This window comes from Oncorhynchus mykiss, chromosome 16, assembly GCF_057628025.1.
Source record: "Oncorhynchus mykiss isolate SJ-2025 chromosome 16, ASM5762802v1, whole genome shotgun sequence".
Classification (NCBI taxonomy): domain Eukaryota; kingdom Metazoa; phylum Chordata; class Actinopteri; order Salmoniformes; family Salmonidae; genus Oncorhynchus; species Oncorhynchus mykiss.
Window position 1 is genome coordinate 68,117,501 of NC_143037.1, and position 23,136 is coordinate 68,140,636.

The following is a 23,136-nucleotide window of genomic DNA, read 5'->3' on the forward strand; positions in this document are numbered from 1 at the left end:
CTCCTTCTCTACCTCTCTGTATACAACTTTCTCCCTCTCTGTATCCATCTTTCTCCTTATCTACCTCTGTATCCATCTCTCTATCTCTCTGTATCCATCTTTCTCCTTCTCTACCTCTCTGTATCTACCTCTCTACCTCTCTGTATCCATCTTTCTCCCTCTCTACCTCTCTGTATCCATATTTCTCCTTCTCTACCTCTCTGTATCCATCTTTCTCATGCTCTACCTCTCTATATCCATCTTTCTCCTTCTCTACCTCTCTGTATCCATCTTTCGCCCTCTCTCCCTCTCTGTATCCATCTTTCTCCCTCTCTACCTCTATGTATCCATCTTTCTCCCCCCCTCTGTATCCATCTTTCTCATTCTCTGCCTCTCTGTATCCATCTTTCTCCTTCTCTACCTCTGTATCCATCGTTCTCCTTCTCTACCTCTCTGTATCCATCTTTCTCCCTCTCTACATCTCTGTATCCATCGTTCTCCTTCTCTACCTCTCTGTATCCTTCTTTCTCCTTCTCTACCTCTCTGTATCCATCTTTCTCCCTCTCTACCTGTCTGTATCCATCGTTCTCCTTCTCTACCTCTCTGTATCCATCTTTCTCCTTCTCTACCACTCTGTATCCATCTTTCTTCTTCTCTACCTCTCTGTATCCATCATTCTCCTTCTCTACCTCTCTGTATCCATCTTTCTCCTTCTCTACCTCTCTGTATCCATCTTTACCCTTCTCTACCTCTCTGTATCCATCTTTTTCCCTCTCTACCTCTATGTATCCATTTTTCTCCCTCTCTACCTCTCTGTATCCATCTTTCTCCCTCTCTGTATCCATCTTTCTCCTTATCTACCTCTGTATCCATCTCTCTATCTCTCTGTATCCATCTTTCTCCTTCTCTACCTCTCTACCTCTCTGTATCCATCTTTCTCCCTCTCTACCTCTATGTATCCATCTTTCTCCCTCTCTGTATCCATCTTTCTCATTCTCTACCTCTCTGTATCCATCTTTCTACTTCTCTACCTCTCTGCATCCATCTTTCTCCCTCTCTACCTCTATGTATCCATCTTTCTCCCTCTCTACCTCTCTGTATCCATCGTTCTCCTTCTCTACCTCTCTGTATCCTTCTTTCTCCTTCTCTACCTCTCTGTATCCATCTTTCTCCTTCTCTACCTCTCTGTATCCATCTTTCTCCTTCTCTACCTCTCTGTATCCATCTTTCTCCTTCTCTACCTCTCTGTATACAACTTTCTCCCTCTCTGTATCCATCTTTCTCCTTATCTACCTCTGTATCCATCTCTCTATCTCTCTGTATCCATCTTTCTCCTTCTCTACCTCTCTGTATCCATCTTTCTCCCTCTCTACCTCTCTGTATCCATATTTCTCCTTCTCTACCTCTCTGTATCCATCTTTCTCATGCTCTACCTCTCTATATCCATCTTTCTCCTTCTCTACCTCTCTGTATCCATCTTTCGCCCTCTCTCCCTCTCTGTATCCATCTTTCTCCCTCTCTACCTCTATGTATCCATCTTTCTCCCCCCCTCTGTATCCATCTTTCTCATTCTCTGCCTCTCTGTATCCATCTTTCTCCTTCTCTACCTCTGTATCCATCGTTCTCCTTCTCTACCTCTCTGTATCCATCTTTCTCCCTCTCTACCTCTCTGTATCCATCGTTCTCCTTCTCTACCTCTCTGTATCCTTCTTTCTCCTTCTCTACCTCTCTGTATCCATCTTTCTCCTTCTCTACCTCTCTGTATCCATCTTTCTCCTTCTCTACCTCTCTGTATCCATCTTTCTCCTTCTCTTCCTCTCTGTATCCATCTTTCTCCCTCTCTGTATCCATCTTTCTCCCTCTCTGTATCCACCTTTCTCCTTCTCTACCTCTGTATCCATCTTTCTCCCTCTCTACCTGTCTGTATCCATCGTTCTCCTTCTCTACCTCTCTGTATCCATCTTTCTCCTTCTCTACCACTCTGTATCCATCTTTCTTCTTCTCTACCTCTCTGTATCCATCATTCTCCTTCTCTACCTCTCTGTATCCATCTTTCTCCTTCTCTACCTCTCTGTATCCATCTTTACCCTTCTCTACCTCTCTGTATCCATCTTTTTCCCTCTCTACCTCTATGTATCCATTTTTCTCCCTCTCTACCTCTCTGTATCCATCTTTCTCCCTCTCTGTATCCATCTTTCTCCTTATCTACCTCTGTATCCATCTCTCTATCTCTCTGTATCCATCTTTCTCCTTCTCTACCTCTCTACCTCTCTGTATCCATCTTTCTCCCTCTCTACCTCTATGTATCCATCTTTCTCCCTCTCTGTATCCATCTTTCTCATTCTCCACCTCTCTGTATCCATCTTTCTACTTCTCTACCTCTCTGCATCCATCTTTCTCCCTCTCTACCTCTATGTATCCATCTTTCTCCCTCTCTACCTCTCTGTATCCATCGTTCTCCTTCTCTACCTCTCTGTATCCTTCTTTCTCCTTCTCTACCTCTCTGTATCCATCTTTCTCCTTCTCTACCTCTCTGTATCCATCTTTCTCCTTCTCTACCTCTCAGTATCTATATTTCTCCTCTTCCTCTCTGTATCCATCTTTCTCCCTCTCTGTATCCATCTTTCTCCCTCTCTGTATCCACCTTTCTCCTTCTCTACCTCTGTATCCATCTTTCTCCCTCGCTACCTCTCTGTATCCATCGTTCTCCTTCTCTACCTCTCTGTATCCATCTTTCTCCTTCTCTACCACTCTGTATCCATCTTTCTTCTTCTCTACCTCTCTGTATCCATCATTCTCCTTCTCTACCTCTCTGTATCCATCTTTCTCCTTCTCTACCTCTCTGTATCCATCTTTACCCTTCTCTACCTCTCTGTATCCATCTTTTTCCCTCTCTACCTCTATGTATCCATTTTTCTCCCTCTCTACCTCTCTGTATCCATCTTTCTCCCTCTCTGTATCCATCTTTCTCCTTATCTACGTCTGTATCCATCTCTCTATCTCTCTGTATCCATCTTTCTCCTTCTCTACCTCTCTACCTCTCTGTATCCATCTTTCTCCCTCTCTACCTCTATGTATCCATCTTTCTCCCGCTCTGTATCCATCTTTCTCATTCTCTACCTCTCTGTATCCATCTTTCTACTTCTCTACCTCTCTGCATCTATCTTTCACCCTCTCTACCTCTATGTATCCATCTTTCTCCCTCTCTACCTCTCTGGATACAGAGAAGGTAGAGAAGGAGAGAGATGTATCTTTCTCCTTCTCTACCTCTCTGTATCCATCTTTCTCCCTCTCTACCTCTATGTATCCATCTTTTTCCCTCTCTGTATCCATCTTTCTCCTTCTCTACCTCTCTGTTTCCATCTTTCTCCTCTACCTCTCTGTATCCATCTTTCTCCTTCTCTACCTCTCTGTATCCATATTTCTCCCTCTATACCTCTCTGTATCCATCGTTCTCCTTCTCTACCTCTCTGTATCCATCTTTCTCCTTCTCTACCTCTCTGTATCATCTTTCTCCCTCTCTACCTCTCTGTATCCATATTTCTCCCTCTCTACCTCTATGTATCCATCTTTATCCTCCTCTGTATCCATCTTTCTCCTTCTCTACCTCTCTGTATCCATATTTCTCCTTCTCTACCTCTCTGCATCCATCTTTCTCCCTCTCTACCTCTCTGCATCCATCTTTCTCCCTCTCTACCTCTATGTATCCATCTTTCTCCCCCTCTGTATCCATCTTTCTCCTACTCTACCTCTCTGTATCCATCTTTCTCCCTCTCTACCTCTCTGTATCCATCTTTCTCCTTCTCTACCTCTCCGTATCCATCTTTCTCCCTCTCTACCTCTATGTATCCATCTTTCTCCCCCTCTGTATCCATCTTTCTCCTACTCTACCTCTCTGTATCCATCTATCTCCTTCTCTACCTCTCTGTATCCATATTTCTCCTTCTCTACCTCTCTGTATCCATCTTTCTCCCTCTCTCCCTCTCTGTATCCATCTTTCTCCCTCTCTACCTCTATGTATCCATCTTTCTACCTCTCTGTATCCATCTTTCTCCTTCTCTACCTCTCTGTATCCATCTTTCTCCTTCTCTACCTCTCTGTATCCATCTTTCTCCTTCTCTACCTCTCTGCATCCATCTTTCTCCCTCTCTACCTCTATGTATCCATCTTTCTCCCTCTCTACCTCTCTGTATCCATCTTTCTCCTTCTCTACCCCTCTGTATCCATCTTCTCCTTCTCTACCTCTCTGTATCCATCTTTCTCCCTCTCTACCTCTCTGTATCCATCGTTCTCCTTCTCTACCTCTCTGTATCCATCTTTCTCCCTCTCTACCTCTCTGTATTCATCGTTCTCCTTCTCTACCTCTCTGTATCCATCTTTCTCCCTCTCTACCTCTCTGTATCCATCGTTCTCCTTCTCTACCTCTCTGTATCCATCTTTCTCCTTCTCTACCTCTATGTATCCATCTTTCTCCCTCTCTGTATCCATCTTTCTCCTTCTCTACCTCTCTGTATCCATCTTTCTCCTTCTCTGCCTCTCTGTATCCATCTTTCTCCTTCTCTACCTCTCTGTATCCATCTTTCTCCCTCTCTACCTCTCTGTATCCATCGTTCTCCTTCTCTACCTCTCTGTATCCATCTTTCTCCTTCTCTACCTCTATGTATCCATTTTTCTCCCTCCCTACCTCTATGTATCCATCTTTCTCCTTCTCTACCTCTCTGTATCCATCTTTATCCTTATCTACCTCTGTATCCATCTCTCTACCTCTATGTATCCATCTTTCTCCTTCTCTACCTCTCTGTATCCATCTTTCTCCTTCTCTACCTCTCTGTATCTACCTCTCTACCTCTCTGTATCTATCTTTCTCCTTCTCTACCTCTCTGTATCCATCTTTCTCCTTCTCTACCTCTCTGTATCTACCTCTCTACCTCTCTGTATCTATCTTTCTCCTTCTCTACCTCTCTGTATCCATCTTTCTCCTTCTCTACCTCTCTGTATTCCATCATTCTCCCTTTCTATCTCTGTATCCATCTTTCTCCTTCTCTACCTCTCCGTATCCATATTTCTCCTTCTCTACCTCTATGTATCCATCTTTCTACCTCTCAGTATCCATATTTCTCCTTCTCTACCTCTCTGTATCCATCTCTCTACCTCTCTGTATCCATCTCTCTACATCTCTGTATATATCTCTCTGCCTCTCCATATCTATCTCTCTACCTCTCTGTGTCTATCTCTCTACCTCTCTGTATCTATCTCTCTACATCTCCAGCACAGTAGACGATGAATGACATTAAAGTGACTTCAACTAGTCATCAAGCCCTTGACGAGCTGAATCGGGTGTGTTGGTGCTATGCTGGAATAAATAAAAAAGCACCCCTTACCTCTCCAGGATCGTGTCAGTGACCACGTTTCTTTTGTTCTAGTCTTGATGAAGAATGAAGTAGAAAGGGTTATGGAGTGTGATTGTTGTGGGTAAGGGCGGGGAGATCAGAGTTGAGTGAATGCAATATGAGGGTTGTGGGAGATGTGCAGCACGGTGAGATGGAGACGATCACAGAGCGATGCTATCGCTCCCCCATATAAACTCAGCTGGGTACCTTTCAGCGGCTGGATAAACCACAAAGGAAGTGTTTGTTTGTGTTTACCCTCAGAGCGTGCTGTGTTCCTGATGGGACCAGAGATTGAGAGAGAGAGAGAGTGAGCGAGAGAGCGAGGAATAGGGGGCCTTTAAAGCCTGGTGGCTCCAACACAAATCCCAGCGTTCAGTGAGACAGTAAGACATGAGGGCTACTGAGAAACACCACTACACATGAGTTACCATACAAGTGCAGCTTGTTATGTTTTGGCATCATGTGTAACAAACAAAGCAACTATAAAAACCCTGGTACTCTTTTTTTCATTTCTGGGAAAAAAAAATGTACAGCTTGTATTCTGTAAGAGGTGCCGTTACTCAGGTGGTAGAACATTAGTATTGGTCAGCACCGGGCTACCTCAACAACTGCCACATGAGTTTTTCTAAACTACAACGAGGAAGTCTTTCATCTGTCTACACTCCTTCCGTCTATACCGTGTCAACGTTCCCTCCCTCAGACTGGGACTCCTCTCCCAGGTGAGAGCAACATTTGTGTACATTAAAGAAAAGAGGAAGTGTTTCGGGGGGGAAATAACCTATGTGTGGGGAGAGAGAGGGGAGAGGGAGAGAGAGAGGGGGGAGAGAGAAAGAGAGACAGAGGGAGAGAGAGAGAGAGGGGAGAGGGAGAGAGAGAGGAGATGGAGAGAGAGAGGGGAGAGGGAGAGAGAGAGGGGGGAGAGAGAAAGAGAGACAGAGGGAGAGAGAGAGAGAGGGGAGAGGGAGAGAGAGAGGAGATGGAGAGAGAGAGGGGAGAGGGAGAGAGAGAGGGGGAGAGAGAAAGAGAGACAGAGGGAGAGAGAGAGAGAGGGGAGAGGGAGAGAGAGAGGAGATGGAGAGAGAGAGGGGAGAGGGAGAGAGAGAGGGGGAGAGAGAAAGACAAAGAGGGAGAGAGAAAGAGAGAGAGGGAGAGAGAGAGAGAGAGAGAGAGAGAGATGGAGAAAGGGGAAGACGGAGAGATGGAGAGAGAAAGAGGGGGGAGAGTGAGATAGGGGAGAGAGAGAGAAGAGAGATAGAGGGAGAGAGAGAGAGAGAGAGAGAGAGGGAGAGAGAGAGAGAGAGAGAGAGAGAGAGAGGGATAGAGAAAGGGGGAGAGAGAGAGATGGAGAGAGATAGAGGGGGCGAGAGAGAAGAGAGAGGGAGAGGGATAGAGAAAGGGAGAGAGAGAGAGATGGAGAGAGATAAAGGGGGGGAGAGAGAGAGAGGGAGAGAGAGAAGAGAGAGTGAGAGAGAGAGATGGAGAGAGAGAGTGGGAGAGAGCGAGAGGAGGAGAGAAAGAAGAGAGAGAGCGGGAGAGAGAGAAGAGAGAGAAGGGGAGAGAGAGAGAAGACAGAGAAAGGGGGAGAGAGAGAAAGGGGGAGAGAGACAGAGAGAGAGGGAGAGAGAGAGAGAGAGACAGAGGGGGAGAGAGAGAGAGAGAGCGATGGAGAGAGATAGAGGGGGGAGAGAAAGAGGGGTGGGGGAGAGGGGCAGAAAGACGGAGGGGGAAGGGAGGGGGAGAGAGTGAGAGAGATAGAGTCGGGGAGAGAGAAAGAGACAGAGAGAGGGGAGGGAGAGAGAGAGAGTGTGAGAGAGAGACAGAGAGAGGAGAGCGAGAGAGAGAGAGAGAGGGGGGAGGGAGAGAGGGAGAGAGGGAGAGGAGAGAGGGGGGTGAGATGAGATAGAGGGTGGGGGAGAGGGGGAGAGAGAGGGGGAGAGAGAGACAGATATAGAGAGAGGGGAGAGAGAGAGGGGGAGAGAGAAAGAGCGGGTGAGAGAGGGTGGGGGAGAGAGGGTGGAGAGAGAAAAAGGGGGATAGAGAGGGGGAGAGAGAGAGAGGGGAGAGGAGGAGAGAGAGAGGGGGTGAGATAGAGAGAGGGGAGTGAGATAGAGAGGGTGGGGGGAGAGAGATACAGAGAGAGAGGGGGGAGAGAGCGAGGGGGGGTGAGAGAGAGGGGGGAGAGAGGGTGAGAGAGATAGAGGGGGAAAGAGAGAGAGACAGAGAGTGCCCCCATCCCACCCCAGAGAGGAGGGAGAGAGAAAGACAGAGACGGGGGTGAGAGAGAGAGAGGGGTGAGAGAGAGAGAGAGAGAGAGAGAGAGAACAGTCAGTCAGTCTACGCTGGCAGGGAAGGGTACTGTACTTTATCCAGTGCCTGGGAATAGTGGCATGATCAGGAGTCGGAGCATATTAACCCCTCAGTTACAGCCCTACACACACTCCCACACACACACATAGACACACCTGTGAGATGGAGTGTGGATGTCCGTCAGTCTGTCCATCTGGCCTCCTCTCCCCTGAAACCATCTGTTTAAGGATGTTTGGACTCTTCACTTGCCTTCAAAGAGAGAGAGAATAAGATTCTAATAAAGTGCATGCTAAGACAAACTGTAAACTGATCCACAAAAACATTACATAATGTATGTTGTGTTGCGTCATGGAGAGTCTAGTGAAACATGGGGCTCCCAGGTGGAGAGTCTAGTGAAACATGGGGCTCCCAGGTAGAGAGTCTAGTGAAACATGGGGCTCCCAGGTGGATAGTCTAGTGAAACATGGGGCTCCCAGGTGGAGAGTCTATTGAAACATGGGGCTCCCAGGTGGAGAGTCTATTGAAACATGGGGCTCCCAGGTGGAGAGTCTATTGAAACATGGGGCTCCCAGGTGGAGAGTCTATTGAAACATGGGGCTCCCAGGCAGGTGGAGAGTCTAGTGAAACATGGGGCTCCCAGGTGGAGAGTCTATTAAAACATGGGGCTCCCAGGTGGAGAGTCTAGTGAAACATGGGGCTCCCAGGTGGAGAGTCTATTGAAACATGGGGCTCCCAGGTGGAGAGTCTAGTGAAACATGGGGCTCCCAGGTGGAGAGTCTATTGAAACATGGGGCTCCCAGGTGGAGAGTCTAGTGAAACATGGGGCTCCCAGGTGGAGAGTCTAGTGAAACATGGGGCTCCCAGGTGGAGAGTCTAGTGAAACATGGGGCTCCCAGGGGGAGAGTCTAGTGAAACATGGGGCTCCCAGGCAGGTGGAGAGTCTAGTGAAACATGGGGCTCCCAGGCAGGTGGAGAGTCTAGTGAAACATGGGGCTCCCAGGCAGGTGGAGAGTCTAGTGAAACATGGGGCTCCCAGGCAGGTGGAGAGTCTAGTGAAACATGGGGCTCCCAGGTGGAGAGTCTATTGAAACATGGGGCTCCCAGGTGGAGAGTCTAGTGAAACATGGGGCTCCCAGGTGGAGAGTCTAGTGAAACATGGGGCTCCCAGGTGGAGAGTCTAGTGAAACATGGGGCTCCCAGGTGGAGAGTCTAGTGAAACATGGGGCTCCCAGGTGGAGAGTCTATTGAAACATGGGGCTCCCAGGTGGAGAGTCTAGTGAAACATGGGGCTCCCAGGTAGAGAGTCTAGTGAAACATGGGGCTCCCAGGTGGAGAGTCTATTGAAACATGGGGCTCCCAGGTGGAGAGTCTATTGAAACATGGGGCTCCCAGGCAGGTGGAGAGTCTAGTGAAAAATGGGGCTCCCAGGCAGGTGGAGAGTCTAGTGAAAAATGGGGCTCCCAGGCAGGTGGAGAGTCTAGTGAAAAATGGGGCTCCCAGGCAGGTGGAGAGTCTAGTGAAACATGGGGCTCCCAGGTGGAGAGTCTATTGAAACATGGGGCTCCCAGGTGGAGAGTCTATTGAAACATGGGGCTCCCAGGTGGAGAGTCTAGTGAAACATGGAGCTCCCAGGTGGAGAGTCTAGTGAAACATGGGGCTCCCAGGTGGTCTAAGGCACTGCATCTCAGTGCTAGAGGCGTCACTACAGACACCCTGGTTCGAATCCAGGCTGTATCACAACCGGTCATGATTGGGACTCCCATAAGGCGGCGCACAATTGGCCCAGTCGTCCTGGTTTGGCCGGTGTAGGCCGTCATTGTAAATACGAATCTGTTCTTAACTGACTTGCCTAGTTATGGAGACGAAAGAGACAAGATGAGACTTGACAGATGGCAAAGAGACACTGCTTGTGTAAATCTCTCAGCATGCAAACACACACACACACACACACACAAACAAACACTCACACTGTGCTGGTGTGTAAATCTGTCATCAGAAGTGTGTAGTGTAAAGGAGCTGATTACAGAGCTAACCCATGAATTACCTGGGCTGGTTTCTGTGTGTTTATACTCTATAGAGGAGACATACTCCCAATAATATACCCTACAACTGAGATCCGCACGCGCACGCGCACACACACACACACACACACACACACAAACACACACACACACACACACTAGAGTCTTTGACAATACTTAAAGACTTCCTCTGACACCGCCCGGTATCCAGGTTGGGAGGGAGCTCAGCCCCAGTGATGTGCTGGGCAATAAACACCACCCTCTATAGCGCCTTGCGGTTGGATGCAGAGCAGTTGCCATACCAACGGTGATGTAGCGAGTTAAGATGCTCTCATTGGAGTAGCTGTAGAACTTTCTGAGGATCTGAGGGCCATTCCCAAATCTTTTTAGCCTCCTGAGGGGGAAGAGGCCTTCTCGTGCCTTCTTTATGACTGTGTTAGTGTGTTTGGACCATGATAATTTGTGATGTGGACACAGAGGAACTTGAAGCTCTCAACACGCTTCCCTACAGCCCATCAATGTGGATGGGGGCGTGCTCGACTCTCCGTTTCCTGTAGTCCATCGGCTTCTTTGTCTTGCTGACATTGAGGGAGATGTTTTTGTCATCACTTACCTCCTCCCTATAGGCGTTCTCATCATCGAACAGCGAGAACAGGAAGGGACTAAGCACACACCCCTGAGGGGCCCTCGTGTTGTTTCTACCCTCACCACCTGGGGGTGGCCCGTTAGGAAGCCCAGGAACTAGTTGCAGTGGAAGGTGTTCAAGTCCCAGGGTCATGAGCTTAGTGATGAGCACTATGACGAGCACTATGACTCAGTGTTCAACACCAATGAACAGCATTCTCACGTAGGTGTTCCGCTTGTTCAGCTGGGAGAGGGCAGTGTGGAGTACAATAGAGATTGCATCATCTGTGGGTCTGTTGGGGCGTTATGCGAATTGGAGTGGGTCCAAGGTCTCTGGGATGATGGTGTTGATGTGACCCATGGCCAGCCTTTCAAAGCATTTCATGGCTACAGATGTAAGTGCTACAGGGTGAATGTCGTTTAGACAGGTTCCCTAGGCATTCTTGGGCACAGAGACTATGGTGGTCTGCTTGAAACATGTATTTATTACAGAGTGGATCAGGGAGAGTATGAAAATGTCAGTGAAGACACTTGCCAGCTGGTCAGCGCATGCTCAGAGTACATGTCCTGTTAATCCTTCTGACCACGTGGCCTTGTGGAGCAAGATTACACGGTCGTCCAGAACAGCTGGTGCTCTCATGCATGATTCAGTGTTACTTGCCTCGAAGCGAGCATAGAAGGAATATGTCTTGTATGCTAGGCTTGCGTCACTAGGCAGCTCGCGGCTGGGTTTCCTTTTGTAATTTATGATGGTTTGCAAGCCCTGCCACATCCATGAGCATCAGCGCTGGAGAAGTAGGTTTCGACCTTAGTCGTTTATTGACCTTTTGACTGTTTGATGGTTCGTTGGAGGACGTAGCGGGATATCATTTAAGTGTCTGGATTAGTGTCCCGCTCCTTGAAAGCAGCAGCTCTAGCCTTTAGCTCAGTGCGTATGTTGCCTGTAATCCATGGCTTCTGGTTGGGATATGTACAAACGGTCACTGTGGGGAGGATGTCGCTGATGCACGTATTATTGAGCCTGGTGACTGATGTGGTAAACTCCTCAATGATATTGGATGAATCCCGGAACATATTCCAGTCTGTGCTAGCAAAACATTCCTGTAGTTTAGCATCTATGTCATCAGATCACTTCCATTTGAGCTTTGCTTGTAAGCAGGAATCAGGAGGATAGAGGTATGGTCAGATTTACCAAATGGAGGGCGAGGGGGAGCTTTGTATGCGTTTCTGTGTGTGGAGTAAAGATTCAATTTTTTTTTTTAAATCACCGGCCACTGCCTCTCCTGTCTGCTTATGGCCCTATACAACTCATTTGAGATTGGTCTTAGTGCCAGCATTGGTTTTTGGTGGTAAATAGACAGCTACGAAAAATATAGATTGATTGCCTCTCTTGCGCCGTCTCTTTCCAGTCTCAGGGATTACAGTATGGTCCGGAATGAGCAAAACATCCACAGCTGCTAAGTCATTGAAGTAGTATTCTTCATCCAAATCGAGGTTAGTGATCACTGTTCTGATGTCCAGAAGCTGTTTTCGGTCATAGGAAACATTATTTACATTATCAGCATAAAAAACACACAAAAAAGCAGAATTGGTCAACTGCAGTGCCATCTTCCATCTCAACAATTTAAAAACTATAGTAAGCATCTTTTAAGTGCCAAATGATATTAGAGAAAGTCATTACAAACTCTGACCCATCTATGTACATTTTTTATTTTACATTAAGAACAAGTACATATTTTGTTTCTCATTCTTTTTCATTAGTTTGAAAAAAGAACAAAAAGCATTTAACCGTAACAATGAAGATTTATTCTTGAATCAGCCACAAATCCCCTTGTCACTTCCTGTTTTGTGCAACAGGGAGGGGCAATTGAATGCAAGTTTCACATTAAATGGACTTGCTAAAACATGTCTAGAATGTCTATCTATGGGTAACAGGGTTGATGTGTTATTCTAGCCTGTCTATATCTGGGTAACAGGGTTGATGTGTTATTCTAGCCTGTCTATCTATGGGTAACAGGGTTGATGTGTTATTCTAGCCTGTCTATCTCTGGGTAACAGGGTTGATGTGTTATTCTAGCCTGTCTATCTCTGGGTAACAGGGTTGATGTGTTATTCTAGCCTGTCTATCTCTGGGTAACAGGGTTGATGTGTTATTCTAGCCTGTCTATCTCTGGGTAACAGGGTTGATGTGTTATTCTAGCCTGTCTATCTCTGGGTAACAGGGTTGATGTGTTATTCTAGCCTGTCTATCTCTGGGTAACAGGGTTGATGTGTTATTCTAGCCTGTCTATCTCTGGGTAACAGGGTTGATGTGTTATTCTAGCCTGTCTATCTCTGGGTAACAGGGTTGATGTGTTATTCTAGCCTGTCTATCTCTGGGTAACAGGGTTGATGTGTTATTCTAGCCTGTCTATCTCTGGGTAACAGGGTTGATGTGTTATTCTAGCCTGTCTATCTATGGGTAACAGGGTTTATATGTTCAATGTTTCTGTTGATATTTTCACAATATTAAAACGAGAGTTCAGTTCACGGAACGTAAATTATTAACCACTAATCACATTAAATAAATAATAATATTCAGAAATGACGTTTTCAAGGTAACAGAATAACTAGGGCTTGACAATGATGGTGAAACTTGGGGAAATGTTCAGATGAAGTGGGTTGAGATCATCGTAGAAGTGACACAGGGTTGATGGAGTGACATGTCAAAATGCTGAATATTGCCACTTTAGCAAGGCTTTATTCTGATATATGGAATTCTCCATATGGTCTATATCAAATGACACTTCATTTAAAAGGACAATTCTGCCACTTTTAAACCGTATTGTCATTATCTCCATCACAATACCAGTGTCTACATGTGAAAATGGCACGTTTCTATGATATGCGATTAAAAAGAGAAGAAGAAATGTCCTAAAAAATGCTTCCGTGTGAAATCACAGGGTAGGATTAAAATAAAAACAGCGATTTTCAAAACCTGTAATGAGTTTCTAGCCAGAGGGAGGGGGATCTTCTTGCTCCCCCACGACACTGCAAATGAAAATGGTTGAACTTTTAATGTCATCCACCACTTTTCATGGTTAGACACCACTTTTCAATTTTCACATAAAGAGACACTGGTATTGTGCTGGAGATACAGTAAGGGGAATGAAGTTAAAAAAGTGGTGGAGTTGCTTTTAAAATTAAATATTGTTGCACAATTTCTACACAAAAGGAACTCTTTTCGTGGAACGACCCATAAGCAAAGAGAGCTGACAGTGACAAATTATCCCATAAGAGAACTCTCAGCTACTGTAAACAGCTTCTCAACCAGCGCCTGCTCTGTGTGTATACATTATTACATATTCAGACTGACTGACCTGTTTACCCTGCTACCAATCCACAAGTTCCTCTACATACGGACAAATATTTGCCACGCTGGCTTGTGAACTACTGTGTGTGTGTGTGTGTGTGTGTGTGTGTGTGTGTGTGTGTGTGTGTGTAGGTGTGTGTAGGTGTGTGTGTGTAGGTACGTACGTGCGTGTGTCTCATGTCCTGTCAGCGGCGATGTTGGCGGGTAATTTATATTCTGACCTTCTGAAAATAAACCTAATAAATGGATAAATAAGATCCTAAAAAGCAATGCCGCCTGCTCTCTCTATCACCATAAGTAGTGAGAGTAGTGATGCATTGGTTTTGAGCCCTATGTCAGGGCTAGTCATACTGACAGACATCTCTTGCTCCCATCAACCCTCCTCCCCATCCCCCTCATCTTCACCCCCCTCTCAGAGATACTGTTGTCATAAGGAGGATTGGAGTAGAAGGGGGAGTAGAAGGGTTGTAGAAGGGGGAGTAGAAGGGGGTGTGGAAGGGAGTAGAGGTGAGAGTAGAAGGGGGTTACAAGGGAGTAGAGAAGGAGAGTTGAGGGGGTGTAGAAGGGGGAATAGAAGGGTGTATAAGGGAGTAGAAGGGTGGATACGGGAGTAGAAGGGTGGATAAGGGAGTAGAAGGGTGTATAAGGGAGTAGAAGGGTGTATAAGGGAGTAGAAGGGTGTATAAGGGAGTAGAAGGGTGGATAAGGGAGTAGAAGGGTGAATAAGGGAGTAGAAGGGTGGATAAGGGAGTAGAAGGGTGGATAAGGGAGTAGAAGGGTGTATAAGGGAGTAGAAGGGTGGATAAGGGAGTAGAAGGGTGGATAAGGGAGTAGAAGGGTGTATAGGGGAGTAGAAGGGTGGATAAGGGAGTAGAAGGGTGTATAAGGGAGTAGAAGGGTGGATAAGGGAGTAGAAGGGTGGATAAGGGAGTAGGAGGGTGTATAAGGGAGTAGAAGGGTGGATAAGGGAGTAGAAGGGTGTATAAGGGAGTAGAAGGGTGGATAAGGGAGTAGAAGGGTGGATAAGGGAGTAGAAGGGTGGATAAGGGAGTAGAAGGGTGTATAAGGGAGTAGAAGGGTGGATAAGGGAGTAGAAGGGTGGATAAGGGAGTAGTAGGGTGTATAAGGGAGTAGAAGGGTGGATAAGGGAGTAGAAGGGTGTATAAGGGAGTAAAAGGGTGGATAAGGGAGTAGAAGGGTGGATAAGGGAGTAGAAGGGTGTATAAGGGAGTAGAAGGGTGGATAAGGGAGTAGAAGGGTGGATAAGGGAGTAGAAGGGTGGATAAGGGAGTAGAAGGGTGGATAAGGGAGTAGAAGGGTGTATAAGGGAGTAGAAGGGTGGATAAGGGAGTAGAAGGGTGGATAAGGGAGTAGAAGGGTGTATAAGGGAGTAGAAGGGTGGATAAGGGAGTAGAAGGGTGGATAAGGGAGTAGAAGGGTGGATAAGGGAGTAGAAGGGTGGATAAGGGAGTAGAAGGGTGGATAAGGGAGTAGAAGGGTGGATAGGGGAGCAGAAGGGTGGATAAGGGAGTAGAAGGGTGGATAAGGGAGTAGAAGGGTGGATAAGGGAGTAGAAGGGTGGATAAGGGAGTAGAAGGGTGGATAAGGGAGTAGAAGGGTGGATAAGGGAGTAGAAGGGTGGATACGGGAGTAGAAGGGTGGATAAGGGAGTGAGAGGAGACACAGTGGTCATCATCAGATGAGCTCCTGCATGTTTCAGCATGTTCTTAAAAAAATATAGATTTAGAGTTAGATAAACTTCATTTTTTTTGTCAGGGACATATATAGGATGCTACCCTACACAACATAACCTTAAAATAACCAATCCAAATCAAAACCTACAACCTGATTTTGAACAGAATTATGGAATCACCTGGAAGGTTTACAACTGCCAAAGATGATTATTCCAACGCTACACAGCAAACGCTCTGGAAAACAACAGAAACCTGGAAACACCATCCAACCTGGAACTGAGAGAGAAATGTTTAGTCTGAAGCTATATTTTATTTCCAAAAGCCAAGAAGAAAAATACATTACATTATTTTATAAGGACCTCTCACGTGTCAAGTGAGAGGTGTCAAAGCCCTTTCCCAACAATGGCAGGAGAGTCGAACAGTCTACTCCAACCAAATGGAGAGGCTTTAGAAGCTGCCTCCCGCTGTTCAGAGGTAATTCAAATACAGTACCCTGTGTATGTAAAGAATGATAAGGCAAGAAAAGATTACAAAATGAAGCTCCTTATGGAAAATCAAGAGACTTTTTGCTGACTATTATAAAAATAGGAACATCTTCCACACAGACCATCCCCTGGCTTGGTACAGTGCTATATTAGCACACCCCTCTGTTAAGAGGGGAGGTGTTACCGAGGGGTGGAAACTCAGGATACTAGACAACAAGGACTCTGAGTCAGCTAATATAAATCTCTATAAGTCTGGAACAGTAATGGTACAGGGCAACACCAAACAGTTTCAGCTGGACTTTCAGCTAATCAAGGAATTAGCCCAGCAGGAGAAGCTCTCCCTTGAGAAAGATACCCCCATCCAGAGCGGGTCAGACCTGACCTCTTCATTATATAACCCCACAGACGAGCAACCCCAAGTGGAAAGTAAACCTCCCAGCACAGAGTACTACCCCCTCATTGAAATGAAGGATACATTTACCCAGCTGGAGGTAAGGCAGGTGGAGCTTGAACAGCAGGTGATTACACTCCAGTCAGCACAGACCCAGACAACAGTCCAGCACAACAACACCCCCTTAACTAGACCTAGAGAGCTGGAGATGGAGAGTGACATATCTGAACTCTGGACTGTGGACTTCAACATTATAAAAAACAAGAGCAGGAGAAGAACAGAGCACTAGAGGAGAGGATCAGACTGCTGGAGGAGAGGTTTAGGGGGATGGCGTGTGACAGAGAACAAACCACTAGAGAGGTGGCCACCCCCACAAAGAAGCCAGCAGAACAGCCCACCTCAGCTCCAAACAAAAGTCTTGACCTCACAGCAGAACAGTCCACACCAGACCCTGACCATAGCGTCGACATCACAGCAGAACAGACAAGTGAAGAGCCCTCCTGACAACCCCTCCACACACACCGAGGAAAAATATACAAGACACAGATTGTACTCCTTATGGGAAATACATAAAATAGAAAAAACTTTTCCCAAACACAGTGTGTCTAAACTCTGGTGTCCAAACACCCAGCGCACCCTAGACCTTCTGTCTGAGGACCAACTAGGTTCACCTAGCCACATAATAATAAACACAGGCACAAACGACATGAGAACACAGCAGGAAAGGGTGGCCACAGCACTGAAGGGAGTGATTGAAAAAGCTTCATCTACTTTCCCCAACGCACAAGTGGTTATCTCCACCCTGCTACCACGAAAATACTTCCACCCTGTTACCATACGGGTAAACGCAAGTATTTCCCGTGACTGTGCCTCAAAACCAAATGTTTACCTGGCCCACCACTCCACCCTGGACTTGAACAACCTCTATGACCAGGTCCACCTCTACAAGGCAGCAGTGCACACCTTCGACCAGACTCTATAGGACATCACTCTCAAACGCAGCCCCAATACACAGGAGCAACAGATCAATAGACACCCTGTCCAGACCAAAGAGACACCCTCCCAGACCTGCGGGACCCACCACTGGACCTACACATAGAGGTCCCATGCCGAGAGGACCTACATCCAGACCACAACACCACCAGCCACATACACACCCCAACCAATCAACCAATCAACACCCCCCCAAGTCAACCATGCCCACACCCCATTTAGGCTCCCTCAGATCAGACCTATGCCCCTCCTGCCCACCCCATGCACCCCACCCCCGCAAAGAGGGTCTCAACATGGAAGTCACACATACGCCCAGGCTGTGAGCGAGCAAACAGGCACAGCCCCCACTCTTACACTAGCCCAAGCCAATGTCATGTACCAGATGCTCAGCAGGCTCTGCTCACACTTACTGGCCTGAGGCCAAACCACACGACCAGCGACATTTGACACTTTATGGAACACAAAGCCATCACTATCTCATCCTGGAATATCCAAGGCCTGAGGACATCTGCCTTTGGCCTAAAGAACAGGAACCCGGACTTCACCAAATAAGTTGGTTATACAGACAAGCAATGATGACGGCATGTGTTTCCTTGCAGGTAATCATGGTTGACAGAGGAAGGTAAATGATTCCAAGCACCACCCTCCTTTTGAAGCTTCCAGTCTGTTATTCAAACTCAATCAGCATGACAGAGTGATCTCCAGCCTTGTCTTCGTCACCACTCACACTTGTGTGAACGAGACAATCACTGACATGATGTCAGCTGGTCCATTTGTGGCAGGGCTGAAATACAGTGGAAATGTTTTGGGGGGATACAGTTCATTTGCATGGCAAAGAGGGACTTTGCAATTAATTGCAATTCAGCTAATCACTGTTCATAACATTCTGGAGTATATGCAAATTGCCATCAAACAAACTGAGGCAGCAGAATTTATATTTGTGTCATTCTCAAAACTTTTGGCCACGACTGTAGTTTGGAAATCTACCTAAAAACAATTAAGCAACAACAAATTTAATCCCTTTTAGACAACTTCCTGGACAAAACGTTCCACTGTAATAGTGAAGGTGTAAACTTGGAAGTATAACATCTTAACAGTATATTTGACCTCTCACCTTCCCTATCAAATCTCAAAAATCTCAAATAGAAAACCGAAGAAAATGAACAAAAATGACAAATGGTTTGATGAAGAATGCAAAAATTTAATAAAAAATGTAGAAACCTGTCCAACCAAAAACATAGAGACCAGGAAAACCTGAGTCTACACCTCTACTAAGGTGAATCACTAAAACAATACAGAAATACACTACGGAAAAAGAAGCAACAGCACGTCAGAAATTAGCTCAGTGTAATTGAAGAATCCATAGACTCTAACGACTTCTGGTAAAATTGGAAAACACTAAACAAACAACAACATGAAAAATGATCTATCCAACATGGAGATGTATGGGTAAACCACTTCTCCAAACTTTTTGGCTCTATAACAAAGAACAAACAGCAAAAACATTACATAATCAAATACAAATCTTAGAATCAACTATTAAAATCTACCAGAACCCACTGGATTCTCCAATTACCTTGAATGAGTTACAGGACAAAATAAAACCCTCCAACCCAAAAAGGCCTGTGGTGTTGATGCTATACTCAATGAAATGATCAAATATACAGACAACAAATTCCAATTGGCTATGCTAAAACTCTTTAACATCATCCTTAGCTCTGGCACCTTCCCCAATATCTGGACTGATCACCCCAATCCACAAAAGTGGAGACAAAATTGAACCCAATAACAACGGGGGATATGCGTCAACAGCAAAGTTGGGAAAATCCTCTGAATTATCATTAACAACAGACTCGTACAATTCCTCAATGAAAACAATGTACTGAGCAAATGTTAAATTGGCTATTTACCAAATTATCGTAAGACAGACCACGTATTCACCCTGCACACCCTAATTGACAAACAAACAAACCAAAACAGAGGCCAAGTCTTCTCATGCTTTGTCGATTTCAAAAAAGCCTTCGACTCAATTTGGCGTGAGGGTCTGCTGTACAAATTGATGGAAAGTGATGTTGGGTGAAAAACATACGACATTATAAAATCCATGTACACAAACAACAAGGGTGCGGTTAAAATAGTCAAAAAACAAACATTTCTTCACACAGGGCCGTGGGGTGAGACAGAGATGCAGCTTAAGCCTCACCCTCTTCAACACATATACCAACAAATTGGCGAGGGCACTAGAAAAGTCTGCAGCACCCGGCCTCACCCTACTAGAATCTGAAGTCAAATGTCTACTGTTTGCTGATGATCTGGTGCTTCTGTCACCAACCAAGGAGGACCTATAGCAGCACCTAGACCTTCTGCACAGATTCTGCCAGACCTGAACACTGACAGTACATTTCAGTAAGACCAAAATAATGGTGTTCCAAAAAAGGTCCAGTTGCCAGTACCACAAATACAAATTCCATCTAGACACTGTTGCCCTAGAGCACACAAAAAACGATACATACATTGGCCTAAACATCAACGCTACAGGTAAATTCCACAAGACTGTGAACAATCTGAGAGACATGGTCAGAAGGGATTTCTATGCCATCAAAAGTAACATCAAATTCAATATACAAATTAGGATCTGGCTAGAAATACTTGAATCAGTTATAGAACCCACTGCCCTTTATGGTTGTGAGGTCTGGAGTCCGCTCACCAAACAAGAATTCACAAAATGGGACAAACACCAAATTGAGAATCTGCATGCAGAATTCTGCAAAAATGTCTTCTGTGTACAACGTAGAGCAGCAAATAATGCACGCAGAGCAGAATTAGGCCGATATCCGCCTAGTAGAGGGGGAATGGAAGGATTAGTAGAGGAGGAGTGGAAGGATTAGTAGAGGGGGAGTGGAAGGATTAGTAGAGGGGGAGTGGAAGGATTAGTAGAGGGAGAGTGGAAGGATTAGTAGAGGGGGAGTGGAAGGAATAGTAGAGGGAGAGTGGAAGGATTAGTAGAGGGAGAGTGGAAGGATTAGTAGAGGGAGAGTGGAAGGATTAGTAGAGGGGGAGTGGAAGGATTAGTAGAGGGGGAGTGGAAGGATTAGTAGAGGGAGAGTGGAAGGATTAGTAGAGGGAGAGTGGAAGGATTAGTAGAGGGGGAGTGGAAGGATTAGTAGAGGGAGAGTGGAAGGATTAGTAGAGGGGGAGTGGAAGGATTAGTAGAGGGAGAGTGGAAGGATTAGTAGAGGGAGAGTGGAAGGATTAGTAGAGGGAGAGTGGAAGGATTAGTAGAGGGAGAGTGGAAGGATTAGTAGAGGGGGAGTGGAAGGATTAGTAGAGGGAGAGTGGAAGGATTAGTAGAGGGAGAGTGGAAGGATTAGTAGAGGGAGAGTGGAAGGATTAGTAGAGGGGGAGTTGAAGGATTAGTAGAGGGAGAGTGGAAGGATTAGTAGAGGGAGAGTGGAAGGATTAGTAGAGGGGGAGTGGAAGGATTAGTAGAGGGAGAGTGGAAGGATTAGTAGAGGGGGAGTGGAAGGATTAGTAGAGGGGGAGTGGAAGGATTAGTAGAGGGAGAGTGGAAGGTTTAGTAGAGGGAGAGTGGAAGGATTAGTAGAGGGAGAGTGGAAGGATTAGTAGAGGGAGAGTGGAAGGATTAGTAGAGGGAGAGTGGAAGGATTAGTAGAGGGGGAGTGGAAGGATTAGTAGAGGGAGAGTGGAAGGATTAGTAGAGGGAGAGTGGAAGGATTAGTAGAATGGGAGTATAGGGGAGTAGAAGGGTGAGTAGAAGGGAGGAGGAGGGGGAGTAGAAGGGAGTAGAAGGGGAAGTAGAAGGGGGAGTAGAAGGGAGGAGAAGGGGGAGTAGAAGGAGAGTAGAAGGTAGGAGAAGGGGGAGTAGAAGGAGAGTAGAAGGGGGAGTAGAAGGGAGTAGAGGGAGAGTAGAAGGGGAGTAGAGGGAGAGTAGAAGGGGAGTAGAAGGGAGAGTAGAAGGGGAGTAGAAGGGAGAGTAGAAGGGAAGTATAGGGTAGTAGAAGGGGGAATAGAAGGGGGGAGGAGGGGGACTAGAAGGGGAAGTAGAAGGGAGGAGAAGGGAGAGTAGAAGGGGAGTAGAAGGGAGAGTAGAAGGGAGGAGGAGGGGGACTAGAAGGGGGAGTAGAAGGGAGGAGAAGGGGGAGTAGAAGGAGAGTAGAAGGGAGGAGAAGGGGGAGTAGAAGGAGAGTAGAAGGGGGAGTAGAAGGGAGTAGAGGGAGAGTAGAAGGGGAGTAGAGGGAGAGTAGAAGGGGAGTATAGGGGAGTAGAAGGGGGAGTAGAAGGGAGGAGGAGAGGGAGTAGAAGGGGAGTAGAAGGGGGAGTAGGAGGAGAGTAGAAGGGGTAGTAGAAGGGAGTAGAGGGAGAGTAGAAGGGGAGTAGAGGCCAAACACAGACCTGAGAGACCTGCTAGTGGTGGAAAAACTAACACACTGGTTACGATGCTGCTGCTTTTGATAAGTGATATGCCCATAGCAATTTCACTCTGCGACACAAACGTGAGTGTGTGTGTGTGTGTGTGTGTGGGGGGGGGGGGGGGGGTTCTGTGTCCGGGAACTATGGACTTGTGAATCTGTGTAAGAGCTTATGAGTAACCTATATACTGTATAAATATAGAGCCAAACACAGACTTATCACGTAACCAAATAGAAGGAGGAAGAAAGATGGAAAGAGAGAGGGGAGACGGAGAGAGACAAAGAGAGAAAGGTGAAAGCGAAGGAGAGATGGAGTGAGTATGGAGGGAGAGAGGCAGTGAGGGAGAATGAGAGAGAGAGAGAGAGAAAGACAGAGCATACAACCCATATCTATGCTTATTTATTTTATCTTGTGTCCTTTACCATTTGTACATTGTTAAAACACTGTGTGTATATGTATATATATATATATATATATATATATATATATATATATATATAATATGACATTTGTAATGTCTTTATTGTTTTGAAACTTCTGTATGTGTGATGTTTACTGTTAATTTTTATTGTTTATTTCACTTTATATATTCACTTTATATATTATCTACCTCACTTGCTTTGGCAATGTTAACACATGTTTCCTATGCCAATAAAGCCCTTGAATTGAATTGAATAGAACACCAAATAATGCATGCAGAGCAGAATTAGGCCGATACCCACTAATTATCAAAATCCAGAAAAGAGCCGTTAAATTCTACAACCACCTAAAAGGAAGCAATTCACAAACCTTCCATAACAAAGCCATCACCTACAGAGAGATGAACCTGGAGAAGAGCAAAGCTGAGCTAAGCAAGCTGGTCCTGGGGCTCTGTTCACAAACACAAACACACCCTACAGAGCCCCAGGACAACAGCACAATTAGACCCAACCAAATCATGAGAAAACAAAAAGATAATTACTTGACACATTGGAAAGAATTAACAAAAAAACAGAGCAAACTAGAATGCTATTTGGCCCTAAGCAGAGAGTACACAGCTGCAGAATACCTGACCACTGTGACTGACCCAAAATTAAGGAAAGCTTTGACTATGTACAGACTCAGTGAGCATAGCCTTGCTATTGAGAAAGGCCGCCGTAGGCAGACGTGGCTCTCAAGAGAAGACAGACTATGTGCTCACTGCCCACAAAATGAGGTGGAAACTGAGCTGCACATCCTAACCTCCTGCCCAATGTATGACCATATTAGAGACACATATTTCCCTCAGATTACACAGATCAACAAAGAATTCGAAAACAAATCTAATTTTGAAAAACTCCCATATCTACTGGGTGAAATTCCACAGTGTGCCATCACAGCAGCAAGATTTGTGACCTGTTGCCACGAGAAAAGGGCAACCAGTGAAGAACAAACACCATTGTAAATACAACCCATATTTATGCTTATTTATTTTATCTTGTGTCCTTTAA

The 23,136-nt window shown here is 45.9% G+C and overlaps 1 protein-coding gene across 1 annotated transcript in view; it reads right to left on the bottom strand.

Annotated features, from left to right (window-relative positions):
- The window catches only part of LOC110518541 (ERC protein 2), a 492,964-nt gene that overhangs the window by 253,834 nt on the left and 215,994 nt on the right, over positions 1-23,136 (bottom strand). Inside the window, exon 11 of the mRNA XM_036947561.2 lies at positions 7,832-7,925. Within this exon, the coding sequence (XP_036803456.2) occupies positions 7,832-7,925 (94 nt within the window). The remainder of the gene's footprint in view (positions 1-7,831; positions 7,926-23,136) is intronic.